This window comes from Notechis scutatus, chromosome 2 (assembly GCF_049901735.1).
Source record: "Notechis scutatus isolate UNSWTSFEM ecotype Mainland chromosome 2, rNotScu1.2, whole genome shotgun sequence".
Classification (NCBI taxonomy): domain Eukaryota; kingdom Metazoa; phylum Chordata; class Lepidosauria; order Squamata; family Elapidae; genus Notechis; species Notechis scutatus.
Window position 1 is genome coordinate 166,140,242 of NC_142010.1, and position 27,832 is coordinate 166,168,073.

The 27,832-nt window shown below is 41.2% G+C and overlaps 1 protein-coding gene and 1 long non-coding RNA gene across 2 annotated transcripts in view; one reads left to right on the forward strand and one right to left on the reverse strand.

Annotated features, from left to right (window-relative positions):
* LOC148132387 (uncharacterized) overlaps positions 1–27,832 on the reverse strand; it is a 131,063-nt gene that overhangs the window by 53,391 nt on the left and 49,840 nt on the right. The window lies entirely within an intron of this gene.
* HAO2 (hydroxyacid oxidase 2) lies at positions 1,143–27,799 on the forward strand. Its single transcript, XM_087957293.1, has 8 exons — positions 1,143–1,389; positions 12,666–12,818; positions 14,311–14,462; positions 19,712–19,995; positions 22,027–22,242; positions 23,588–23,746; positions 26,138–26,207; positions 27,368–27,799. Exons 2-8 carry the CDS (start codon positions 12,688–12,690, stop codon positions 27,421–27,423), a joined length of 1,068 nt encoding a protein of 355 aa, XP_087813419.1. The 5' UTR covers positions 1,143–1,389; positions 12,666–12,687; the 3' UTR covers positions 27,424–27,799.

The window sequence follows — 27,832 nt, forward strand, 5'->3', positions numbered from 1 at the left end:
TTACCTCACTGCGCATGTGCGCGCCTCACAGCTGATTTTTTGGTTGGTTTGAGGCCTTTTTCGGCCTCCCAGATGCTTGGAAAAAGCCTCTGCAAGGCTTTTCAGGATGAATAGGCCCATTTTGTCACTTCCTGTAATACTGGAAGTGATGAAATGGGCCTATTATTCGGCTTGAAAAGCCTTGCAGAGGCTTTTTCCCAGCCTCTGGGAGGCCAAAAAAGGCCTCAAATCAGCCGAGGTGCAGTGCAGGTAACGGGATGGCGAGGGGATTGCACACGCATGTGCAGTTGGCATAGTGGGGCATGCATTGCATTCTGGGTGCTGGCATGCAGTTTTTGGCACAGGAGCCCAAAAAGGTTAGCCACCAATGGTATAGAGCCTTGTCTCCTTCCCACGTGCCAAAGAGTTTACTCCATTGTATAAAAAGTTCTTAAAATCACACTCTGCATCTAAAACTCATCCATCTTCTAAAGGTGGATTTGTTCATTTGCATACTAGAACTGGGCTTTAGACAAGAAAGTGTACAGAGTTTAACAGCTGGCTTATTATTGTTAAGAGATGAAACAATGCCCCTGCAGTGGAACATTGACAGCCTTTCTGGGAAAGAGTTCTTGCAAACAAATAAATAAAAAAATGTAAATAATGGCTCTGAGACAAGGTCAGAATGGGGATGGAGATGGGGGAATTCCCAGTTTCCAGGGAATGTAGGCAGAATCTAAGGGGTGAAATTGGTGCCATTTTCTCTGCATGTACTAATAGCAGATGAATAATCTAACAAGAGTTGTTAACATGCAATTTAGGAACTGCATTATTTTGCTTCCTTGCCTGCTCTTGCTTGGACAGGTACATGATTTCTTGTGTCTATAATGATATTTTTCCACGAGCAGTTTTGCTTGTAAAAAAGCCCCTTGTCTTAACAAGCAAGCTTCTGGGGGAGGGGGAACGTATGACATGAGGAACCATTTAATTGGTATCAATATGTATGCTAACTAATTCATGCTAAACGTCTGGGATTGAGTAATAGATTCTGAAGAAATCTGCCAATCGTATATGCTCTGAAAACATGCAGGCCTTCCCTATTGTAAAATACAAGAGCACTGCCCACATTTTTTCCACACTTGCGTAATGATTCCATTATCCTTGCTTCCGTAAAACTGGATATACAACTAACGTTGCCTGATCAGAGCATTTTCAGAACAGGGCAAACAGTACAAAGTTTGTTGGAAAAGTTAAGCTTTAATCTCTTGCAGTAGTTTATTAAATTTCTGGCATTCATCCTCCATAAACTAAGGAACTCCTGTTCTTACAAAGTGCTTGTATACTTTCCAGATTCTCTTAAAATCCCTGCTGGAGCAAAGTCTTTTACCTGCGGTTATTCTGGTGTTAAAAGTAAGTTTTTGAAAGGGAGGGAAATGGGTGGAAAATGGATGATGGAGGCAAGGGATGAAGTTGGACAATTTGTAATTTGGCTTGTATAATGGCGTTTAGAAGTCTTCCACTTGTCTGATTGAAATAAATGAAAAGGATCACTTTAAATATTTAACTTTGAACATTTTAATATGCATTATGTCCATATTATAATTTATTATTATAGTAAAATATAATAATATGAAAGAAAAGAAAATATAGGAATAAAAGAGTTATGGTGGCACAGTTGTTAGAATGCAGTGTTGCAGGTTAAGTCTGCTCACTGCTCTGCTCTGCTCACTGCTAGGGGTTCGATTCTCACCAGCTCCAGATTGATTCAGCATTCTTTCCTTCCAAGGTCGGTAAAATTGATTGTTGGGAGCAGTGGTGGGATTCAAAAGTTTTTACTACCAGTTCGGTGGGCATGGCTTGGTGGGCATGGCTTGGTGGGCATGGCAGGGGAAGGATACTGCAAAATCTCCATTCCCTCCCCATTCCTGGGCGAAGGTTACCACTGGTTCTCCGAACTTCTCAAAATTTCTGCTACCGGTTCTCCAGAACTGGTTAGAACCTGCTGAATACCACCTCTGGTTGGGGGCAATATGCTGACTCTGTAAATGGCTTAGAGAGTGCTGCAGAGCATATGAAATGGTATATAAGCCTACCGTATTTGCCGGCGTATAAGACGACTGGGCGTATAAGACGACCCCCCAACATTTCCACTCAAAATATAGAGTTTGTTATATACTCGCCGTATAAGACTACCCCCTCTTCCACACACCTTCCACTTTTGCACTTTTTTTTTTTTGACGCACTTTTCTGCTTTGGACAATTTTGAAATGAGCTAATCCAATTTTGAACCAAGAATATGCAAATAGCTATGGAGTTTAGAAATGAGTTTTAAAAATATTTTTCATTGCTTACCATTAAGCGTAAAATATGTTGTAAATAAAATGAGAACACAGGAAACGTTCTCTTCTCAATACAGCTGATCTCTCTCTCTCTCTCTCTCTCTCACACACACACACCAAAAACCCGGACACTGAAAAGGCTGCCAAGGAACAGTATATTCAATGCCTTCTCTTTAATCAAGAAACAAGGAATTCCTTAGAATCTTTTTTTTTTCCCCAAGTGGCCCTCTTTAAAAAAAAAATGGAGGTAACACTTTCATTCAAAAAGTCTTCCAGTATCTGGAGTCGCTCAGACATATTGAAGTGAGGCAGGAGAGTAAGTGAAATTTGAAATGATCCAGCTACAGTTTTCTTCCCCTCCCGCCCGAAGGCCATTATCTCCACGTCAAAACGAACGAGGGGAGGCAAAGAAGCCAAACACGCTAAAAAGGATCTCTTTATTTTCCTACACAAGGTCACACCTACTTTTCCGCATTCAAAGGACAACCTCTCCTCACCACCACCACACACACACACACACCCCAATACCCGCAAACAATGTTCTGGGCATTAATCACCATTGCTACATTAACCTGGTAAATTTATACCCTGCCTCCCCAGTGTTGCTTTGATGGCAGGATTTCACACAGCGGGCGCCGCTCGCTCTCTTCTCCGCTCTCCCACCGTTCGCACATGTTGGAAGCACCGTAAAACCTGATAACCCACCCGGGGCTCCCCATCCTTAACCTACAGCCGCCCGCATGCAAAACCTGCGTGCAAAAAGAAAAAGAAAAAGAAAAGTACGCCGCACATGAGGATCTTCAATCCTCTCCTCCCCACACCGCTAAGGAAGGAAGAGGGGAAAGGTTGCGCAGCGCGTGGCGAGTGACACCCGCACACACACACACACACACACACACACACACACACACACCGCTCCCCCAGCCTCCCTCCCGGCTGCAACTCAAGCTCGAAGTGGGAGTCGGAGTCCTCCGGCGTATAAGACGACCCCCACTTGGAGGCATGTTTTTCAGGGCAAAAAGTCGTCTTATATGCCGAAATACGGTAAGTACTATTGTTATTGCTAAAAAGTGTAAGAATATAATAAAGAGAAAAGAAATAAATATCCAACCTTTAACACAATAAATATAAAAAATAATAACTATTAATTCTAGCTAAAGTTACATTTATCTCTTTATCCCATCTCTTATCTATAAACAACCCCCCATTTTTTTTTAGCCCTGCTGTCAGCAGAAAATCCAAAAAGGTATCCAGTAGTAACAACAGTTATTTTGTAAATGATTGTGAAGCAGTTGTTGTGACTCACTTAGGATCACCAAGGGAGATAGACACCAGATCTAAAAAGATCTTACTAGATTTCCCTCCGTGAGATATTTCTTTTTTGGAGCATCTGTATTTATTTTTCTAGACAAACCAGACAAACTTATGATTGTCCTTTTATCTTTCCAATTACAGCTAAAATGACTTAATCTGGGAGGATACTAAGTTCAGAAGAAGCTTTATGTCCATAGTGCATTTTAACCTGTGGTGTCTTTCCATGGGGATACTTTTCTCCTTCTATGATATGCCAGATATTTCAAAGGCTCAAATTGTGGAGCTCCTGAGATTATGGGGCCCTGGAGCTCAACCAGAAAATTCAGACTTAACTATTACTGGCAGATTCTGCTTGTTTTGCAAATGAAGGCAAAATCTGAATCGGTCACCAAGATCAAAGGTGTAGTCTTCCAGCTATGTGGCTCCTACTAAAGCCCATCATCAGGGAAGTTCTCTCTCTCTCTAGAGCAGGGGTGTCAAACTCTTGACCACATGTTGTCATCATGTGACGTAGTGCAACTTTCTCCCCCTTCGCTAAACCATAAGTGGGTGTGGCCAGCACATGACGTATCTGGCCCACAGGCTGCAGGTTTGACACCCCTGCTCTAGAGTATGTGCTTTTCTATGTGTTGTATTTATATGGTGCATGATTGTATGTAGCTTTTAGTTGTTAATTAGGGTATTGATGGTTGACTATTAAGTCATTGATTGTTGTTTCCTTGTGCTGCTGTGCTTGGCTCCTAAGTACTTGATAAACTGATGGTAAATCAGCACACTTCTGTTGACTGATAAGGGACCTGTTTCCTAGGCTTGGACCATTTTTCTGGCTATTTTTGTCCCTGCTTGGCGAACAGTTATAGCAGCTGTGAAATGGAATGTTGACTGTAGTATGAGGCTCCCAATAAGTTTGGGTCTCCTTAACAAACTGCTCACTCAGGTTCTCACAATCTGATGGTTAGCTTCCTCCCTGTCTATCCCACATAGTTCCAGTGGCAATCCATGCAGAGAATCCGGTAAATTATATTTGAAGTTTCTCCCACCTCCAGACAATCTTTGTAGTGCAGGATTTGTCCTCGTATGGTAGCCTCTGGGTGGTAGGCAATGCCCATTGGCAGATCTCGGAAGTTGCATTCTGCTTGGTTCTGACATATTTTTGATGTATGGCAGGATGTGCCACATATTTGCTTTTGTACCTTCTTCCTTTCTCTCCCCAGGATACTGCACAGGCATCTTGTGATAAACGCTTGTGGTTCCCTATTCTGCCTAAATTGTACACGTAGGTACCTGTTCTCTTTGTTTGCTGGGTACTACTGTGTGTTCTCACCCTGGCATATAGTGTTTTGACACTACTCTTTTCACGTGACAGTGAATGGTTACTCAGAATGCACGGAGTGTTGGTAGCCTAGAGATATACTGGGTTTTTTGGCTTTCATCTTCCTGTTTATTCATAAGCACATTCATGAATTAAGCAGCTCTGCTTTCTCTCTATTGCCCATCACCTCCTTGTCATCATCTCCCATTAGCAGACCAATTGTTTCCTTGATTTTTTCTTGTTTATATGTTGAAATAAACTTTTATTATTATTATTGACATTTGTTGCAAGTCTTAGTTCATTCAGAGCCTTGGCTTTCCTGACTTCATCTTTGCAAATTCAGACTATATGTTGGTATTCTGCCTTAGTTATATGTCCCTCTTTCCATTTTTTATACTTTGTACAACGATCCTGGTTTCTTCTTGGATTTTTTCTTTTTCAATGGTATTGTACTGGACTGGGCTTTTATAATCATATTTTTGGAGTTTCCCAAGCTTCTTCAGTTGTTTTCAGTTGTTTACAGATAATCAGAGTTGGAAGGGACCTTGTAGGTCATCTAGTCCAACCCCCCGCCCAAGTGGGAGATCCTACACCATTTCTGACAAATGGCAGTCCGATCTCTTCTTGAAAGTCTCAACTGATGGCGCTCCCACAACTTCCGAGGGCAAGCTGTTCCATTGGTTGATTGTTCTCACTGTCAGAAAGTTTCTCCTTGTTTCCAGGTTAAATCTCTCCTTGTTCAGTTTCCATCCATTATTCCTTGTCTGGCCTACAGGAGCTTTAGAAAATAGCTTGACCCCTTCCTCCCTGTGGCAGCCCCTCAAATATTGGAAGACCACTATCATGTCTCCCCTGGTCCTTCTCTTTACTAGACTAGCCAAGCCCAGTTCCTTCATTGTATGTTTTAGCCTCCAGTCCCCTAATCATCCTGGTTGCTCTTCTCTGTACTTTTTCTAGAGCCTCAACATCTTTTTTATAATGTGGTGACCAAAACTGGATGCAATACTCTAGGTGTGGTCTTACTAAGGCTTTATAGAGTGGTATTAGTACTTCCTTTGATCTTGACTGTATCCCTCTGTTAATACAACTTAGAATTGCATTAGCTTTTTTGGCGGCGGCTGCACACTGCTGGCTCATTTTTAGCTGGTTGTCCACTAAGACTCCAACATCCCTCTCACAGTTACTGCTATTGAGCCTGGTTTCACCCAGTCTATATGTGTACTTTTGGTTTTTCTTCCCTACGTGTAGGACTTTACTTTTCTCTACATTGAATTTCATTTTGTCTGATACGGCCTAGTATTCTAATCTGTCAAGATCCATCTGGATCTTGAGCCTATCTTCTTGGGTGTTAGCTGTTTCTGCCAGCTTAGTATCATCTGCAAATTTGGTAAGTTCCCCTTCTATTCCCTCATCTAAGTCGTTAATGAAGATATTGAAGAGTACTGGGCCTAAGACGGAACCTTGTGGCACCCCACTGCTTACTTCCCTCCATGTAGACCCATTAAGGACTACTCGTTGAGTACGGTTTGTCAGCCAGTTACGAATCCATCTAGTGGTGGTGCTATCTATTCCATTTTTTTCTAGCTTACTAAGAAGTAGGTTGTGGTCTACTTTATCATTTAAGATTTTTATCCATGGAATCCTTCCAAAGCTCTCTTTATGTTTGTTGAAATTTACTCTTTTGAAGTCTAGGGCTTCAAAAGATCCCACTTGGGCGGGGGGTTGGACTAGATGACCTACAAGGTCCCTTCCAACCTTAAATTAAATCTTTAATTAAATTAAATATTAATTTAATGAAAATTAATTAAGTAAATCTTGAAATACAACCAGATGCCTCTTCATTCCATACCTCACCCAATTTTCTGCCAACTAATATTTATATCTTCAACTCTCCTTATTAATTAACAAAAATACTTAACACTATAGGTATATGATCCTCCTTTTCATTTAATCTAAATTCTCCTCAATGCTCTCATAACAATTAAACATTACAAATAAATAAAATAAAATAAAATTGAAGGGCTATTAAACATTACCAGAAATAATAACTTTTACTTAGAAGGATCCCCAACCTCGCGCCGGCCGGCGCGGGCGCTGCGGCCCCGCCCCCCCCCCCCCCCCCCCCCCCCCCCCCCCCCCCTATTGACGAAAACCGGCCACAGGAACGGCCGGTGAGTTTAGAAATCTACCGAAAAATAATGATATAGATATTGCAAATTAGTTCTTAGCATCAAGAAAAAAGAGAGAGAGACCAGAGAGAGAGGCTTGTTCAGACAGAGAGATCGACCGAGAGACAGGGAGGGACACCCGACATAGATATCAAAAAAGATATAGAAATGCAAAAGCATCAAGAAATAAAAAGAGAGAGAGAGAAAGAAACAAAGAAGGAAGGAAAGAAAGAAAAAAAGAAAAAAGAAAGAAAGAAAGAAAGAAAACTTTCCAATCCAGGTAACCATTAAGCATCAACAAAGATATCTGGAAGTTCAGTCATGGCAACTGGACTTATTTTCTTGTTGGTTTGAGACATTTCATTGCCCATCCAAGCAGCTTCCAGACAATTCTACCTGGATGACTGAGAATCTTCATCAATATCACCAAAGATAGTAATCATTATTTAACCACGGTAAAATAGATCAATTTTATATTTTCCTTCTCCTCCCAACTATCCCTTGGTTCCATTGATAAAAATTTAACTCCTGTTTTCTTCCAGTCTTTCTTTCTTTTCTTTAAGTTCTTATCATCTTTATCCAAATCCATTTGCAATGTCCATTAAATAACATCAGTAAATATTTCAATTTAACAAGATAGTCCACTTCACTCTCAAGATATATTATTTGTATGTCCCTTTTGATTTTTACGTGATCATTCAATTCCATTTGTACATCTAGCATTGCCATCTCTTTCTTATAAATTGTAATTTTAAATCCACCTTAAAGTCCATTTCAGTTCATTAACTTTTAATTCCAGTAAAGAATTAAAAACTCAAGGACTTCACCAGCTCACACATCAAATGTTTCTTTCGAAGTAACCATCATGCACTTTAGCAATTGATGTTCAAAATCTTATCTTGCATTGAAATGTAAAATAGAGAGATTTTTCCCAGAGGAGGAATCTTTCTAATTAATTTCAAAGTCTTTGAAGCATGCAAACCAGCATTTGCATTTCCTGCATTGGCCGAGGAGAGCATATCTTTCTCCTACTGTCCTGGCCACTTTTTACAGAGGCATGACTGAGAGCGTTTTAACAAACTGCATCACTGTTTGGTTTGATGGTTGTAGTGCCCCAGATAGAAGGTCCATACAGAGAGTAGTAAGGACAGCTGAGAAGATTATAGGAAGCTCGCTTCCCATTATTCAGGATACTGCTTATAAGCGAAATGTGCTTAGAACTTGAGAGACTCCACACACCCACTTAACAGAGACCCCACACACCCACTTAACAGTTTGTTTCTGTTGCTCCTCTCTGGGAGGAGATATTTATAGCAGGACTACTAGATTTTTTAAATAGCTTTGTTCTTTATGCCATCCATCTTGTAAATTCACAGGATTCTTTTTTTTCACCATGTATCTACCTTTGAACTAGACTGTGATGTTTCTCTGTGTCATACAGGGAACCGGTTCACACCAGTTCGTGTGAACCGGATATTACTTTTACATCTGGTTTGCCGAATGGTAGTTCTGCTGACTGGCTGGCCCCGCCCATCCCTCCCCTCCCAGAACTCTCCACGCGGCCTGTTTTGGATCCCAGGTAGGGCCCACACGGAGGATTGGGGAAGGCGAAAAACAGGCCCCCTGGAAGCTCCAGGAGGCTGGAAACGGGCCAGTTTCTGGCCTCCAGAGAGCCTCCAGAGCCCGGGAAGGGTGGAAACAGGTTTCCCGGAGGTTCCAAGAAACCCCATGGAGGGGGAAAACAGGCCTCCTGGAGGCTCCGGAAGGCCAGAAACAGGCCCATTTCCAGCCTCCAGTGGGCCTCCGGAGCCCGGGGAAGCCGTTTTCACCCTCCCGAAGGCTTGAGAAAAGCCTCCAAAGCTCAGGGATGTCAAAAATGCCCCCCCCCATGGTGCAGGAGGCCGACTAGGCCGTGCCCACCACGGCCATGCCGACCCAGCAACCGGGCAGAGAAACAATTGCTAAATTTTTTGAAGCCCACCCATGGTGTCATATATATGTGTGGGGGGTATAGGCATAATAGTTATGTTTTGAGAGTTCAATGCGATGAAATTTCATTTTAATATATGCCGATTAGTGTACGTTAAAGTGACAATGAAGTTTCTATTCTATTCTATTCATTTTTCTTTACATCAATTTCACAAAGCATTTACAATTTTTAAAAACAACTCTAAAGTCACTCCTTTGTTGTATATTGCAAAAATATACAAGTATACAAAAAAAAAATCTTACAAAGCTGAAAATTTGTAACTTTTTAAAAATGGATTGAAGAGAAATTCACCCAGTAATTTGTAGGAATACAGTTCTGAAAGTTTTTATTGCCAATTTTAAATAAGCAATAACAAAATAAACTCCAACGTTAGTTAAAAGGTTAGGTTTTGTGAAACCTTGAGTCCACAAAAGGCTACATTTACGACTCAGAACACAACGAAACCCATGACTTCCAGCTGATCACATGGCTGCAAAAATGTTGATTTCTGCTGTCTGATCAGAAAAATCAGGTGTGGTGAAGTACATGCGGCCAATTACCAGATCTCTCTTTATTCTAGAGCAGGGCTGTCAAACTCCTGGCCCGCAGGCTGGATGCATCACGTGCTGGCCATGCCCACGCCCGGTATAGCAAAGGGGGGGAAAGTCTCGATATGTCACATGAAGCCGCTGTGATGACGTGAGTTTGACTCCCCTGTTCTAAAGAGATTTCACTTCCAGCTGCCTTTGTGGCTGTAATGCCCTGCAAATCCATCTGCAATGGAAACAGATGTGGGCAATAGCTCACCTCATTAGAAGTCTCCCATTGCAGCCCACCTCCTGACATTAATTAGTATAGGCATTCTTGGAGACCAATGAAATGTTGCTCTGTATAAAACATACTTGGCATTCTGTGATGGTTTTCTTTACAAAAATTAAATTGTTGAATGTCCAACTTTCTACATATTAATTATATTATATCCCTTCCTATTCTAGAATATATCGAGCATTTACATTTTTTTTAACATCTTATTTGATTTGTCAATCGCTTACAAGATACAGGTATAAGAATAAATATAGTTTTGAATACATGAGATAGATACTTATAAGAAAAATAAAAAACAATAGGACAGGGATGGTAGGCACGATTGGTGGGCCTTTTAGGAAGGGGGTGAGCTCAATAGTAGACAGTCTAAGGTTAAAGTTTTTGGGATTTGGGGAAGAAACCACAGAGTCAGGTAGAGTATTCCAAACATTGACCACTCTGTTGCTGAAGTTGTATTTTCTGCAGTCAGATTTGGTGCGGTTAACCTTGAGTTTGTATCTATTGTGTGCTCTTGTATTATTATGGTTGAAGCTGAAGTATTCATTTGCAGGTAGGACATTGCAATGTATGATTTTATATACTATATTTAGATCAGGCAGGAGGTTTTCTAGGTCTAGAGTTTCAAGTCTGGTGGCATAAGGTATTCTGCAATGAGTAGAGGAGTGGAGAACTCTTCTTGTGAAATATTTCCGGACTTTTTCAATTGTGTTAATATCAGATACGTAATGTGGGTTCCAGACTGATGAGCTGTATTCAAGTATAGGTCTAGCAAACGTTTTGTATGCTCTAGTTAGTAGTGTGATATTACCAGAGAAGAAGCTACGTAGGATTAGATTAACAACTCTTAATGCCTTTTTGGCTATGTAGTTACAGTGGGCTCTAGCATTTTAGATCATTTGAGATGAGTACTCCAAGGTCCTTGACAAAGTTTGGATCCTCAACAAGGTCTTGACTATTTAGCTTGTATTTTATTTTCTGATTTTTTTCTGCCAATATGTGAGACAGAGTATTTATTTGTTGAGATTTGAAGTTGCCATTTGATTGACCATTCTGATACATAGTCAAGGTCTTTTTGGAGAGTAGTAGTATTGTCTGTGGTGTTGAGTAGCTTTACATCATCAGCAAAAAGAACACAGTTGCTCTTAATATGATCACAGAGGTCATTTATGTAGAGTATGAAAAGAGTTGGTTGTAAAACACTGCCTTGGGGGACACCACTATTGACAGGTACAGAATTTGATAGGACGCTCCCAATTTTGACCATTTGTTGTCTGTTTGACAGGAATGCTTCTATCCAGTTTTGTAGGTGTCCAGAGATACCATAAGATCTTAGTTTTAGGAGTAGTTTGTCATGTACCACTGAATCAAAGGCTTTACAGAAGTCTATGTAGATTGTATCTATTGCTTTGCCCTGATCGAGTTGTGTAGTCCATATGTTTTTGTAGTGTAAGAGTTGCAGATTACAGGATAGATTTTTTTCTGAAACCAAATTGTTTATTAGAGAGTAGGTTGTTTGTCTCTAAGTGGAGGATAATGGATTGGTTAATAATTCATTCCATGACTTTACAGGTGACGCAGCATAAGGAGAGTGGTCTGTAATTTTCAACTAGGCTGGGGTCTCCCTTTTTGAAGATGGGGATGACCGTGGCTTGTGACCATAGTTTTGGCAAGGAGCTGGTCCTGAAAGTTTTTTCAAAGATTATGCTTAGAGGTTTGGCTATGGCAGTGGATAGCTTTTTTAAGAAGTAGGCACATTTCCGTCCAGTCCAATACAGAGATGGTTTTAGATTGCGCAGTGCTTTTTCAACAATGTTTTCTGTAAAATCGATATGTATTAGATCATTGTAGTTGTCTGTGGTTTGACTAGGAAGTACCGGGCTTGATCCATTGCTGTTTACAAATACTGAGCCAAAGAATGTATTAAAGAGGTTTGCTTTGATGGTGTCATCATTGCAGTCTTTGCCATTAGGTCCTTTCACAGGTTGCAGTTCAGGTAACAATACATGGAGAATTTGGGGGAAATGAACACTTTGGCACATATTTCTGACCTGCAAATCAGCTTCAACAATACAATAATGCAAAGTAATATATGTACCTGTCCTTTTCTTATAGGTCATTTCTTACCAAAGGACATTATGGCAATTTCTGTCATTTTAATTGAAACTGCCTGCCACAGATAGGGAAACGAATGAATCATTTCTCTCCCATCCAAACTGTAGAGGCTTCCCACACAAGGTCATCTATATATGTAATTTCTCCAATCTTTGGCTAGCTTTATTTCCACAGATTAAGCAAGCAGCTATGCCTACACAAGTCATCAGATTCTGTCAAAAAATGAAAAAGTTCTTAACACTTTCCTTTTTTAAGGAAAAAAGAAAAGAAAAAAAGATAACGGGTGAGTTGTATCATCATGCTCGATAAAATAGGTTTATCTTGGTGGTGATTAGGTTGGATCTGGCTACTGCTTGAATAGATGATGGAGAGAAAACCAGGTCTATAAAACTAGGCAGGGAAGTGGATTTCACATTTTTAATTCTTTTCGGGTGAAGGTGAGTATAAATATGTCATAAAATAATAGCTTGGAATTACAACACATTTTGCTTGGCTTATATTTCTGTGGTGACCTAAATGAACTCCAGATGCTTTCATTAGATGGTAGGTTCTTGCTTATATCATTATTTCTTTTTCAACTTTATTTTAGGGTTTTCACCTGGAATTCTATACCTGTTATATTTATTCAGTCTCTCTCTTCCTACCAGGTTCTTCTCACTTTGTTTTGAAATGGCTCTTATCTGTGTGTCAGATTTTGAAGCTCATGCTAAAAAGCATCTTCCCAAGCCTATCTGGGATTATTTTGCAGCAGGTGCTGATGAATGTTATACACGGGATGACAATCTCATGGCTTATAAAAGGTAGGGTATAAAGTAAGTCTTTGAAAGAAGGTATCTACTCATGAGCCAGATGTATCCACTTTGAGATGCAGCACCAAGGCAACTGATTTTTATTCTCCTCGTTCACTCTCTGATGCAAACTGAGATAGAAATGAATGATCTAGCATTCACCAGACTAGAAATTTGATTTGGAAAAAGAAATTGGCCGTGAATATGCTGATGTTTCATAACATCCTAGTTTTGATGAGTGTTCTGGCCACTTCTCACAGAAGTGTGTGACACAGCCTAACTTGCTACAATAGTGAGCAGCAGATCACTACTCTAAGCACCAGTAATCACTACTGGATGGTTAAACCTGAGTTTCTGGTTACCCCAGAATTGTTGAAATAGTTCTTGGTCCCACTTTCACTACAAGAAACACCCAGCTTTTCAAAACAGAAGGAGTCTCGTTGCATTTGCCCAGTGGAGGCACGGCATGCATTTAGATTATTTATAGCATAAAACCCCCCCCCCCCCCCCCCCCCCCCCCCCCCCCCCCCCCCCCCCCCCCCCCCCCTCCCCCCCCCCCCCCCCCCCCCCCCCCCCCCCCCCCCCCCCCCCCCCCCCCCCCCCCCCCCCCCCCCCCCCCCCCCCCCCCCCCCCCCCCCCCCCCCCCCCCCCCCCCCCCCCCCCCCCCCCCCACTTACAAACCTCTGTTTCTTAGCCAGCATGATCCCTGCATTTCTGTGGGCACTAGAGGATGGGAAAACTAAACTTACATAATAAAAGGACTGCCTGCCTGCAACTTTTATATCCAAGTAAGAATGATGGCTGCTTTCTCTCTTCTCTGTTCCAGTATCTTCCTCAGTGTTCAACAAGATTACTGTTTGTTGTCTGTTACTGAAAGGGCTGGATAAATGCATGAGTAACTTTTATCTATAGATTTTGCACCTCTCCTTCAAAGACCATTTGGTGCAGTGGTTAAAGTGCTGACCTAGGAGTGGGAAAACCCAATTCCACTTTTCCCTTAGGCAGGAAGATGACTTTTGGCAAGTCCTTGCCTCTCAAGCATAGGAAGAAGGCATTCGCAAGCCACTTCTGAAAATGTTCCCAAGAAAACAGCAGGGACACCTCCATGCAATCACGAGGAGTTCAAGATTAGCGACACCAAAAACACTCTCCTTCACAGGGCTGCATGTGCCTTTGTATCTTCTTCATAGGCCTTACAAACTGAGCAAGATTGGTGCCACTGCAGGGCTATCAGATCTGCGCTGAAAACATCTGGACAACTAGATGGCAGTAGTGACACACATACCACGTTTGCAACACACATTTGGTTGCTTTCAGCCATTGCAGAATTCAGGATATATGACAAAATCTAGGACGTTGCTTGAGGTTATTATGGTAGATTGAATAATGGATAGGAAAATAAATGGATAAGCAGACAGATAGGGAGGGTTCATTTTTCTGAACTTCCTTCAATAATATTACCTCTGATCAACTCTGAAGCTTCTGCTCTCTCTTCATCCCACAGAATCTATTTGCGGCCACGGGTGCTGCGGGATATGTCGGTAATAGATCCAAGGACCACGATTCTTGGCTCTGAAATTGACTTCCCAGTGGGGATTGCTCCTACTGGTTTCCACGGTTTGGCCTGTCCTGATGGAGAGCAGAGCACAGCTCAAGGTATGCAAGATTATAGGCCAAAAATAATTTTGGTATTCGATATGGGGATAGTGTAGGAGTCTGCAACCTGGGACTCTGGAGCCACATGTGGCTCTTTTGGCCCTCTTCTGTGGCTCCTTATCGGCTGGGTGGCCCCTCCCATCACTCCTTGCCTGGCCTGAGAAGGTAAGGATGATGGCAGGGGATGGAAACTCTCTCCATATTCCAGAGCAGGAGGTGGCTGGGTGGGAGTGAGTGACATTGAGTTGGCCACACCCACCCAGTCGCACCAGTTGTTAAATTATTGGCTCCCGGTATTTTCTTTTCTGTGGGAAACGGGGATTCAAATTTTTTTACTACTGGTTCTGTGGGCGTAGCTTGGTGGGTGTGGCTTGGTGGGCATGGGCATGTGACTGGTGGGCATGGCTTTTTTTTTTTTTTTTTTGCTTTTTTGCAACCACCCCCCTCCACGCTCTGTTTTGGGACCTTCCTGGCCTCAGAGGAGCCTCTGGGGGGGCATTTTTTTTACCCAGAAGGCTCCTCTGGGCATCAGGAAGGCAAAAAATGGAGCGGGGGACTGAGCTCCTCCCTCCATTTTTTGCCTTCCTGGGCCTCAGCAAGGGGAATCCTGGCACAGCTGATCGTATGAACATCTGATTGTTGGAGGGGGAAAAAAGAAAGAAATACCTTAAGGGGCAAGCGTCAGGCAGGTGGGGTGAGTGACCATCGGGCGGGTGGGGCAAGCGAGCCAGCGGCAACCAGGCAACCAGGTCAGGGGCATGGCCAGCCAGAACTTACTACCAGTTTGGTGACCCATGCCAAATCCTTGCTACCGGTTCACCCGATGCAGTGCAAACTGGCTGAATACCACCACTGTTGCAGACCCCTGGTATAGTATTTTCAAAAGAAAACAAGCCATTTTAAATACATCTATCATTTTCTTTCTTTCTTTCTTTCTTTCTTTCTTTCTTTCTTTCTTTCTTTCTTTCTTTCTTTCTTTCTTTCTTTCCTTCCTTCCTTCCTTCCTTCCTTCCTTCCTTCCTTTCTTTCTTTCTTTCTTTCTTTCTTTCTTTCTTTCTTTCTTTCTTCCTTCCTTCCTTCCTTCCTTCCTTCCTTTCTTTCTTTCTTTCTTTCTTTCTTTCTTTCTTTCTTTCTTTCTTTCTTTCTTTTTCTTTCTTACTAATCTATCATCCACTAAACCTAAATGGTAATTGTAAATGGTATATATAGAGAGACGGCAGAACACACTACTTGTTTCCCACAGAATATCTGCACTGTGAGTTCACCCAGTTTCTTTTAGTAGGGAATCACATACAGGGCTTGAACAGCTGCATGCAAAATATATGGCACTTCAGGGGGCAAGGGTTCCTTAAGCAACCAATTTCATCCCCAAATAGGTAGCTAAAGCAGGATTTTTAAAAAAAGCTGTAGGATTGGGCTGCTCCTGCTTAAGCTACTTTTGAAGGTGGGTGCTTGTTTTGCTTTCTCCCTGTGCCATGAAGATTGTTGTGGCAAGTATCCCAAAGGGAATACAATCTGGCCCCTTCCTACTTTGGCTTTGTATTCATTCCTCTAACACAGTCAAATGAGCATGGCCTAATTACTGTAGAATTCTGACTTACTTCTAACCTAATCTTACGTAGCTTTTTCTCTGGTAATATTACACTAATAACTAGAGCATACAAAACATTTGCTAGACCAATACTCAAATACAGCTCATCAGTCTGGAACCCACATTACGTATCTGATATTAACACAGTTGAGAAAGTCCAGAAATATTTCAGAAGAAGAGTTCTCCACTCCTCTACTCGTTGCAGAATACCTTATGCCAGTGATCCCCAACCTTTTCTACGCGCGGCCCGGTACCGGCATCAGCTGGCGCGCGACCGGTACGGCATCAGCTGGGCCGCCATCTTTTTGATGAAAAAGTGCTTCCGGTGACCTCACCGGAAGCACTTTTTCATCAAAAGATAGCGATGCGCTCGTGAGCTTTTCCGGGTAGAAAGCCATTTCTACCGGAAAAGCTCACGAGCAGCGCCGCCATCTTTTTGATGAAAACGTGCTTCCGGTGAGCTTTCTACCGGAAAAGCTCACGGAAGCACTTTTTCATCAAAAAGATGGCGGCGCCGCAAGCCAGCGCCCGGTAGGAGTTGATCCGCGGACTGGTACCGGTCCGCGGACCGTGGTTGGGGACCCCTGCCTTATGCCACCAGATTCGAAATTCTAGACCTAGAAAACCTACAACTACACCGCCTTCGGTCCGATCTAAGTATAGTATATAAAATCATACATTGCAATGTCCTACCAGTCAATGAATACTTTAGCTTCAACCATAACAACACAAGAGCACACAATAGATACAAACTTAAGGTTAACCGCACCAAACTTGATTGCAGGAAAGACGACTTCAGCAACAGAGTGGTCAATGTCTGGAATACTCTACCTGACTCTGTGGTTTCTTCCCCAAACCCCAAAAACTTTAACCTTAGACTGTCTACTATTGACCTCACCCCTTTCCTAAGAGGTCTGTAGGAGGCATGCATAAGCGCACCAACGTGCCTACCGTCCCTGTCCTATTGTTTCTTTTTTTAAAAAAATTTCTTATATGTATCCATGTATTCATAACTATGTATATACTTATACCTATTATCTTGTAAGCAATTGACAAAAATAAATAAATAAAAATAAAAAATAAATTACTACTTATATGCACATGTCAGTGGTGGAATTCAAAAAAATTTACTACCAGGTTTGTGGGCGTGGTTTGGTGGGCGTGGTATGGCTTGGTGGGTGTAGCAGGGGAAGGATACTGTAAAATCTCCATTCCCACTGCACTCCTGGGGGAAGGATACTGCAAAATCCCATTCCCTCCCCATCCCACTAACCTGCTTTCCATCTCCGTTCTCCTGTGCAAGGCAACAAAAGAAGACCCAGCCAATCAGCTGGGACTCGGGAGGCAGAAAATAGATGGGGGCGGGGCCAGTCAGAGGTGGTATTTGCCGGTTCTCCGAACTACTCAAAATTTCCGCTACTGGTTCTCCAGAACTGGTCAGAACCTGCTGAATACTACCTCTGGTGGTAGTATTATATATCATTATGTGCATGTAAATATGTGAGTGTATACAACAAAACTATGTCTATCTATCCATCCATCCATCTCTCCATCCATCCATCCACTGCTTTTTTCATCTGACGGAATGGCTACAACCTTGCCTGTGATTGCCTGGTCAAAAGTCCAGCCAAGATATTTCATTTGGCTCCATGCCAGTATTAACTGCACTGCTGCTTACCGTCAGGGAAATGGGGCAGGACTTTTAAGGCCCTCAGAATTCGGAAAATATGAACTAGGACCTGCAACAATGTAGGATGATGACTGATAGACTTCTATGTAGAAAATGTTCTGTCCATTGCTAATACATCTTCACTTATATGACAGCTGTTATGTCTTGAAGTGAGCAATGCCATAACAAAAGATATTACATCTGATGTAACAGGAAATGGAAAAAAGTTCTTTGCTAACTTGCAAACATTGCCAAGGGCTGATTGTGAATCAGGCCGGCTATTAATCATGGAAAGGTATCAGACTGAAAGAGACTTACAGTAAAGAGGATTAAACTAATGAGGTACAACCGTGAATACATTTCTGAAGAATATGAAGCTAAAAACAGTTTCAAAGACTGGAACCTTGTGGACAGAATACCTGAAGAATTGTGGAGAGAAATTAAAATGATCATTAAAAAAGAAAAAGCCAGAAAGCATATAATAAGAAAGAAAAAAAAGAAAGAAAGAAGAAAAAGGACACACTTTTTCAAGAGGCAACTGTACTTTCTGATTTTTCTTTGAAGATGTTCACTTTTCATCCAAGAAGCTTCTTCAACACTCAGAGCTGAAGATGTTTCTTGGAAGAAAAATGAAACATCTTCAAAGAAAAACCAGAAAGCACAGTTGCCTCTTGAAAACGTACCTTTGGACATGACCTGGATGACTGAAAGTGTCCATAAAAGACAAACCGTTATCAAACAAAGTTATAGAAAAAAGCTAAGGAAAAAAAGAACTAGCAAAAGCCGTTGATTTGGGGAAAACTAAAGAAATTAATACAAACTTCCATGAAGTGATAACCTGAACTCAGAATATAGATAAGTAGAAAAAATAACAGTATAGGGAAGCACAAAGAATCTATTTAAGAAAATTAGAAAAATCATGGGAAGCTTCCCATTCATCTCAGTGATATAAGAAACAAACAGGACGGAATTAATTACTGAAAAACATGTATAAGAAGAGCAACTCAGGTGAAACCATAGTCAAGAAAATAATCTGAGGATGAGCTTGAGAAGCAAGTCACATGAACTGTAAACCTGTTGGGCAAGTACAAAAGCCTCAAGAGTGAATCAAATCTCCATAGAATTCTTCAAGGGTTTGGATGGAAACAATATAGAACAAATCAACCCCTATCAACAAACTTGGGAGGGGGGTGGAAGTAGCATGGCTCTATGAAGAAATAAGGTCTAAAATTGTTGCGTTTGCTAAAATGAGAGGTTTAAAGGAATGCTATAACTATAGAGTAGCCCTAACAATACATCCACCACATGCCAGGTAGATGCTTCCTTCAGAAGAGAGTATATGAAAGAGAAGGTGCAAATGAACAGGTAGACTTCAGAAGAAAGAAAGGAACATAAGCTCATATTGCTAATACTACGTGGATAATGTAAATAGCAGCAGAATATGGAGAAAAGCTTACCCGTTTAATAAACTATTCCAAAGTTTTTGGAAATCTTCCAAGGCAATGTGTATGCCAAGCATCCAGTTCTTCTGATACAAAATCTCTAGAACAGGGGTGTCAAACTCACGTTGTCATGGCGGTATCATGTGACGTATCGGGACTTTTTCCCCCTTTACTAAACTGGGCGGGCATGGGACCTGTAGGCCGCAAGTTTGACACCCTGTTCTAGAATAACCAGGAAACTGCAGTGAGAATTGGGCTCTCCACAGAGTCTGGGACCGTCCCTCTTAGAACAGCAGCATCTATAGGCTGTTTTAGCCCTGTCTCTTTGTACCTGTGGCACAATGTTGATGTACACACAAAATGGACAGAACTTAAATTACAGTACCATCACCACCATCTTGCCTGCTTTTACTTCTTAATGGGGACACCACAGTCTTAAATTGGGACTTATTGGCTGCATGGGAAGCACTACTAGATGGTTAAGCTTAATTATAGAACCAAAGAAGTCAGTTTTGACTCTTCCGCCTTCCCTCCATATTTTCTAAAGCGGCAGAAGCTATGAATACCTGCTACATAGCCAGCACATATTCCACTTTCTCTGTGGAAGAAATTGTTGCTGCTGCACCTACTGGTTTACGGTGGTTCCAACTCTACCTCCATCGGAAGAGGACGTTCTCAGAGCAGCTGGTACGACGGGTTAATGCATTGGGATTCCAGGCCCTGGTGCTCACAGTTGACGTGCCCTACACTGGCAAGAGGCGGAATGACATTCGCAACAACTACCAGTTCTTGAAATCCATCCAAGTGAAGAACTTTGAAGGAGCTTTTGAGGTTGGTAACTTTTAAAACCCTTCAGTTTAAAAAAGCATGTGAAGGAAGAGATGGTGGATCTTAGAATCCAAACATGTGTGCACATTTTAGAATCCTGGCTGAGTTTGCATTCTGCAAACTTGGGTTTAGAATTGCCTACCTATGCAGATTCCACTACTGAGGCATAAACTATTTCTAAGACTGAATCCTCTGAATTAATGATGTGACCTTGAAAACCTCACCCTAAACTGCTGTATGTGAGCTTCCTTCATATAATGTTTGAACATAGCAAGTTCACATGTACAGAATTCATTTCTGAGGTGTTATCTTCTGAATTACTAATAAGCTATAATGTTAACAGATAACTAAATTATCTCTCTGAAAAATATTTTAAAATACCAATAATAATTATTGATCTATTTTGTCTGATGGCTGTGCAGTTGGTTGAATGGTCATTCAGTTGAGGAAGCTGTAATAATGGATTCCTGTATTTGGCAGGAATGGATAATTTCCTTCCAACCTGGAAGAAAATTATCCATTATATTGTAGTATTCTTAAGCAAATATTCAAATAAAGATGTTTCATTAGTAACGCTTAATATTTGATATTTAAGTAACAGTTGATGTCTAATATTTACTACTGACATGAGTACATGTGGTTTTGTGAAGGACATTTCATTTTTCCTGTGAAAATTCTGAAACTCAATACTTCCCAATCATTACTTTATCTTTTTGGCCTTAGGCCAGAAATGCTACCAAAAGGGCCTTACAGGCTAAAAAAGAAAACACTTATCTGGACTGATTCACACCACATTGTATGAACACCACACCACAATGGCTGAGCCATTGTGGCAATATAGCTCTTTGTGATCCACACTTCTTGATTATTCTCACAGAAAATGACAAAGACCATTATAATACTGTAATATGTAATAAAAGACTGAGCCATCCAAAATTAAATCTATAACATTCCTCAAAATAAGTTCAGGTATGATTGATTAACTAGAATATACTAGAATATACTTTGCATATTTCTACTTGATGGTCAGAAATGTGCATCTGCTGGAAGGGAATTGTCACAGGATTTTTCTAGGCTCAAAATAGTCAGCATGTGGAAAAAAAGACTGTTTGTTTTTATGAAAAGTCAGGCAACTCTTACACTCTGCAAGTTTTGAAGGCCCTGGTGAGGACAACCTTTATCAGCTCTTTAACTTTTAGTGATGTACTATGAGGAAGGGGACAGAGAAATGGATTTCCAAGTTCCACCTTCTTCTCCTTGAGAAAAGGGCCACGGAAAGGCAATGCAGTCTCAAAGGACAAGCAGTTTTCCTGATTACAGTAAATGAGTTCTTGGGATAATTGCTCAATCTCTATCAGACTGTACTAAGCAATGACCAGAAAAAAAGAAGAAATCTCCTTGAACTATGAAAGGGTATTTGGCATTTCTTCAGCACTAAATCTTGCCCTTCCTCTTCCTGGATCTCTAGCTCTGTCTCCCTAAGGAAGGAAGCTAACACTGCTATTTTCTCCCATTTCTTGTGGTTCCCCTTGGGTTAGCTACCAAAGCAACATGTTCTTGGGCATCCTGAGGCTAACCTGGGGTGCGGATGTCCCTAGCCTCATTGTCACAACCCTTACAATCTCTTGCAAACTTACAAGGCTTCCTTACAACATAATGAGGAATGGCAAAATGTTGTCAATAGGCTATTTACATACTAAAAGTTGAAACAGTCTGATACCCTGATCTTTTTGTCAGCAAAGCAGAAAGTGCCTATTACAGCATGCTGAAGAGTTCTTAGGTGAACTCAAGTGTTCCGTGGGACATATGCAAGACACTTGGAAGTGCCTCATAAAAAGATAAATTATTTTGGAGCAGCAGATTTTAACAAATACATCAATAACAGGAAAAATAAATTATATACAAACCTAATCATATTATTGGAGAAGTGTTAAATGTTGCAGGACCAGTAAGCCAGCATTTACTTAAGCAGACATATGTATACTAACAGAGTATACAATGGCAATGAAGTTTCCATCGTCCTCTCTCCTTCAGGATGAAGACCAGACTGAATATGGTCTGCCCCCTGGATCCATAGACCCATCTATCAATTGGAATGACATCACCTGGCTACAAAGTCTGACCCAGCTGCCAATCATCATCAAGGGGATTCTGACAAAGGAAGATGCTGAGCTAGCTGTGAGACATGGGGTTCAAGGGATTATCGTATCCAATCACGGAGGAAGACAGCTAGATGGAGTCCTTCCTACTGTAAGTCATGAGCCATTATTGGCTATAGCAAACAATGTTGCATTTTCATTGTAAGTTAAAGTTAGAAAACTATAACCCCGTTTAAAATGTAAGCTCCATCCATCCAGTTGCTAGGTTCCCAAACTCCAAGCTTCACAAATAATAAAAACAGAATAAACATCATAATATATCATATAGCAAAGCAGCAATAAAATTGTTTCTCTGCGTCATAGACAGTAAACCGGGGTGGAATTCTACCGGTTCAGACCGGTTCTATAGAACTGGTTGTTATGATGCTGCACAGTTCAGAGAACCAGCAAATTGTGCCCCTGGCTGGCCCCTCCCCTCCCCACCCACCCCTCCCCGCCCAGTCAGTCCTTATCGCACATGTGCGACATCACATGCATGCCTGACATCGTTGACTGGTTCTCCCCTGCCCAGTCACTCCTTAAGGTTTTTCCCCCTCCCAACGATCAGCTGTTCTGATTATCAGCTTTGCCGGGATCCCCTTCGCTGTCTTACTGCTTTGCCCAGGTGGCTTCCCTGAGGCCCAGGAGGCAAAAAGAGGCGTGCTCCATTTTTTTCATTCCTGGGCCCCAGGGAAGCTTCCTGGGAGCAAAAACGCCCACCAGATGATTTCCCTGAGGCCCAGGAAGCCCAAAAACGGAACGCAGGGGGGCTGCCCCCCTGTGTTCCATTTTGGGGCTTCCTGGGCCCCAAGGAAGCCTTCTGGGAGCAAAAACACCCCCCCAGGAGGCTTGCATGAGGCTCAGGAGGCCAAAAAAAAATGGGTTATTTTTTTTTTTGCTGCAAAACAAAAGGCCACGCCCACTCAGTCATATGACCATGCCCACTTAGCCACGAGACTTAGCCTCGCCCATTTAGCCATGCCCACCTAGCCACATCCACAGAACCAGTTGTTAAAGAATTTGAATCCCAACCCTGCGGTAAATGATTATAGCAGCTATTGATAAAAATAAAAAGGAAGTATCCTTGTAAAAAATTGTAATCGGCTTTTGCAAAACTTGTTAATAGGATGTTAATTTATTCGGGGTCTCTCTTGGAAAGGAATTCCTGAGTTTAAATACAGCCCCTGAAGATCCATTTCCTCCTCCCTATCAAATGAATGTTGGGGCTTGTTGTTACTACAAGAAGTTCTTGGCCAATAATTTTAATAGATAATCAGGTTATACAGAAGGTTTATGTCGTTCAGATATTCTGGTCTTCAATCATTTGGGATTTTTTGAGCACCTCAACCTGTATTACTGGAAACTAACTGAAAAAGGGTCTTTGTTTTAGTTAAGAATTCACACTCACCCCATCCCATGCAATTGTAATAATTTAATTTGATTGATCATGTTTGCAGATTGCTGCTCTGGTTGAAGTAACTACTGCAGTGCAAGGCAAAATCGAAGTTTACTTGGATGGTGGAATACGAACAGGGAATGATGTATTGAAAGCATTGGCACTTGGAGCAAAATGTGTCTTCATCGGCAGACCCACAGTGTGGGGTTTGGCCTATAAGGTGAACATAACTCCCTGCATACGAGTGTCTATGAGGAAAAAAATTTGAAGATAAATAGCTGTGTCTTTATGTGACCAACTGAAGTCAGCTTCCCCATTTTCTTTAGATTTGCACTCACTAGATAATGCTTCCCATTTGATTTCATATGGCATGCCTGTCTAACGATCAAGCTTAATGTTGAAATTTGATTTATTCAGTAAGCTTCATTATATCTGCTCACATTCAGATATACACATTTTAAGGTTTACTTCAGGTCTCTGGTGCAGCAGGCTCTTAACATGACGAGTTATAATTCAAACAAGGATAGTGGAGGAAGGGAGTTTTAAATCAAGTTGACCGTTCACCATAGGAAAGGCTAGTAATTCAGAAAGCAAAAGCCGAGTTTTTACAAACAAGTCCTTGGTCAGGCATTAAAAAAAAAATCTGCTAGCATTTAGTCTTGGTCACTCATGTGCTTGAGCACATCTCTGCCTTTTTATAGATCATTATACCCTTTCCTATAAAGATAAACCTAATTAGAGCCACAACAACACGTTTTACTGAATTTTATGATAGCTGGAGGCATGGAAGTTTAGGAAAAAAGTAGAAAAGAAGAAAGCAATGGTATGTTATAAGGTCGCTAGAACTGCACTAAAATGAAAGCTGTAATCAAATCATTCTGGAGAAAATTAGACTCTCCTTGCAAGGCATCTGTAAGAACAAGGATGTCAAACTCAAGGCCTAGGGGCTGGACCTGGCCTGCAAGATGCTTAGATCTGGCCCGCAGGCCCACCCTGGAAACAGCAAAGAACCAGCCCACAGTGCCTCTGCCAGCAAAAATGGAGCTGGGAGGGCCACACACAGCCCTCCCAGGCTCTGTTTTTGGCCACAACAGTCTCCTGCAACCCTCTGCCAACAAAAATGGAGCTTTCAGAGGCTGCACACAGCCCTCCCAGGCTCCATTTTCAGCTGCAACAGCCTCATGCAACTCTCTGCCAGCGAAAACAGTACCTGGGCCGGCTGTGCATGGCCTCCCCAAGCTCCATTTTTCATTGGTAGAGGGCTGCAGGAGGCTGTCACAGCCCAAAACGGAGCCTTGATGAGTGACATTGAGCTGGCCACACCCACCCACCCAGTCCCCCAAGGTCAAACACAACCCTGATGCGGCCCTCAATGAAATCGAGTTTGACACCCCTCTGCAAGAGGTTCAAAAAAGTCAAGTTGGCAGCCATGATCATACAATCAAAGCCTTGGCCCATTTTACATGTTTTACATAACACACATTTTAAAAGGGTGGGGATCTTGATTGCATAATTAGAATTGGCATCCTTTATTTTTTTGGCTCTCCCCCTCCCAGTGTTTTCATTTTTTGGTATCCAATAAATAGAATCTTATCTTTTTTCTGGACCCACCTGACAAGTTGTATTCTCCTAACCCAGAATTGATCCCTGTTTTCCACACTGGTTTCAGTTTCTTTCTGGTTATGAGCTATTTTGCAAATAAAATACTATAGTAACATAATAATACTTAGTAGAACATAAATCCATGATCCTTAGATCAAATTTGCAAGATTCTAAAATTTACTCCATTAAGCACAAACAATTAAACTGAAAGTAGCTCACTAATGCTTTTCTGGTCTCAAAAATTCACAGATAATTTATTGTTAAGACATATATCTGAGAAACAGCAAATGGTTTTGAAAAATTATGTACAAAATTGGATAGGTTTATTTTAAAAAAAGTCAATAGAAAAAATGTGCATCTTTAAAAAAAACCTCTTCTCAATATGGGCACCTATGTACTTCAGTAGAACTAGCATATGAAAAATCTGAATGGAGGTTAAATATGTAAATGAAACTAGAGGCAGATTTTAAGGATTCATTTTAATCCATGACAAAAAATTGCAACCCAAGAAATCTGAATGGTAAATGAAATGGTTGAGGCAGATTCATGCATATCTAATAACTAGTTCAAACTTCCCTACTGTGCCAATTTATTTGGTCTCTCAGCAATGCTGTTAGAAACAGTGAAGATTCCCAAATACTCTTAGGAATGGCTAAGAGATAAGTAATATTTTTTGAGAACTGGAAATGGAATATAGTTAGCCTACATCCCTTTTTCCCCAGTCAAGGCATAGCTGACTGAGGAATTCCTCGGAGTTGAAGTCCACAAGTCTTAAAGTTGCCAAGTTTGGGGACCCTTGCACTAGCATCTTGCTCATATAGGGTCAACAGGTTTTACGTAGCTTTAAATGCTGACAAATCTGATTAGAAACAAAAGAAAAATAAATATACAGCCAACATCATAGAAAATGCTGTTACTGAGAGCTTTTTATTTGAAAACTGCAGCATTCTCTACATTTTCAAGCTATGTTAGCCACATTCATTTACAATGCCGTTCATTTTTGAAACAGGGTAAAGAAGGACTTCAAGAACTTTTGAAGATTTTAAAAGATGAATTTTGTCTGTCAATGGCTCTCACTGGTAAATACATCTTTAAATTACTGTTGTATTTCATTTTTTTCATTTCTTTGATTGGTTTATCTCTATGTGTTGATTAGATTTGGAAGGCTACCTGACTCTAGAACTAATCTGAGCAGCTTCCAGTATAAAAACAGATAAACAAAGTAGAATCTGAAGTAGCTTTTCAATTGTATCCTATATCTAATATAAACATTGGCAAGGCTACACAATCACCTGTCCCAAGGCCAGGGAAATTTCTGGAACATTGTTATGGCGGAAGCTGGATCTCTGAGGGGAGGGAGGGGGAGGTGCCTTGTACCAGAGGACAGTTTCATGACTGAGAAGGCATGTTTCCTGGGTTCCAATAAATAGCATTTTTTGATTGAAGAGACTTTGTTCAATTTTACTCATCAGGCAGGGAGATAGGCAGGCCTTCAAATAACTGGGCCGATGGCTTGAAAGTAGTTAAGTAGTTACCAGCACTTTAAACTGCACCTGGAAATTCACTGGCAACCTGTGCAGCTCAGTTCTATATAATGTTGACCTATCCAATTTCAAAATTCATAAGGTGAATTTTCAGAGAAAAATGTTTTTCAGCTAAAAAAAAAATTATATAGGTAGTCCTCGACTTAGGAGTACAATTGAGCTCAGAATTTCTGTTGCTAAGTAACACATTCAGTAAGTGAATTTTGTCCCATTTTACAACCTTTTTTTGCCACAGTTGTTAAGTGAATCACTGCAATTGTTTAGTTAGTAACACGGTTGTTAAATGAATTTGGCTTCCCCATTGATTTTGCTTGTCAAAAGGTCACAAAAGGTGATCACACATGTCTCCAGGATACTATAACTGTCATAAATATTAGTCAGTTGCCAAGCAATTAATATTGATCCTGTGGCCATAGGGATGGTCATTAGTGTGAAAATCGGTAATAAGCCACTTTTTTCAGTAACTTTGAATGGTCACTAAGTGAACTGTTGTAAATTGAGGACAACCTCTATTTGAAAGTCAGGGAAAGGGGAGAGGAATGCAGAATTAGCTTTCTATGTTTAAATATAATTTTATTCATGAGCTCATAACAAGAAACTTGAATCTGTTTTATTTATTTTTTCTTGATGAGCCTTAATTATTTTCTCGGTATAGTAGGTTCCTTTAACCATTTGCATATTTTCTTTTCACTTAGGCTGTAAAAATGTCTCAGAAATTGGCCGGCATCTTGTTCAGTATTCCAAATTGTAAAGAACTCTTCTGCAACGCTCACCAGACCAGAAGCAGCATGCTAGCTAAAGGGGGGAAAACACCTCTGGATGATTAAAAACAAGGGGGAGACCTCAGCCACCAGCCACATGTCAAAAAGTTTGTCTGATGATATTTTTGCAGTCCCCTGAAGTAAATGGGACACAGCAGCTTAAAGCTGGCCTATACTGAACTGTGAATAACTGGGAGCCCCATTCCTTTGCATCCTGTCTTCATGATACCCAGCTAGGAAACATTCCTTAAAAACTTTCAATTTTACCACATTCTCCTCCCTGGATTAAGTGTGTGAAATGCCATAGTATCCAATGACTTGTCTGTTTTACTTTGAATAATACAATAAAAATAAATCATGGCATCACTTACTTGGAATGGCAATGTTAGGCCACAGAGT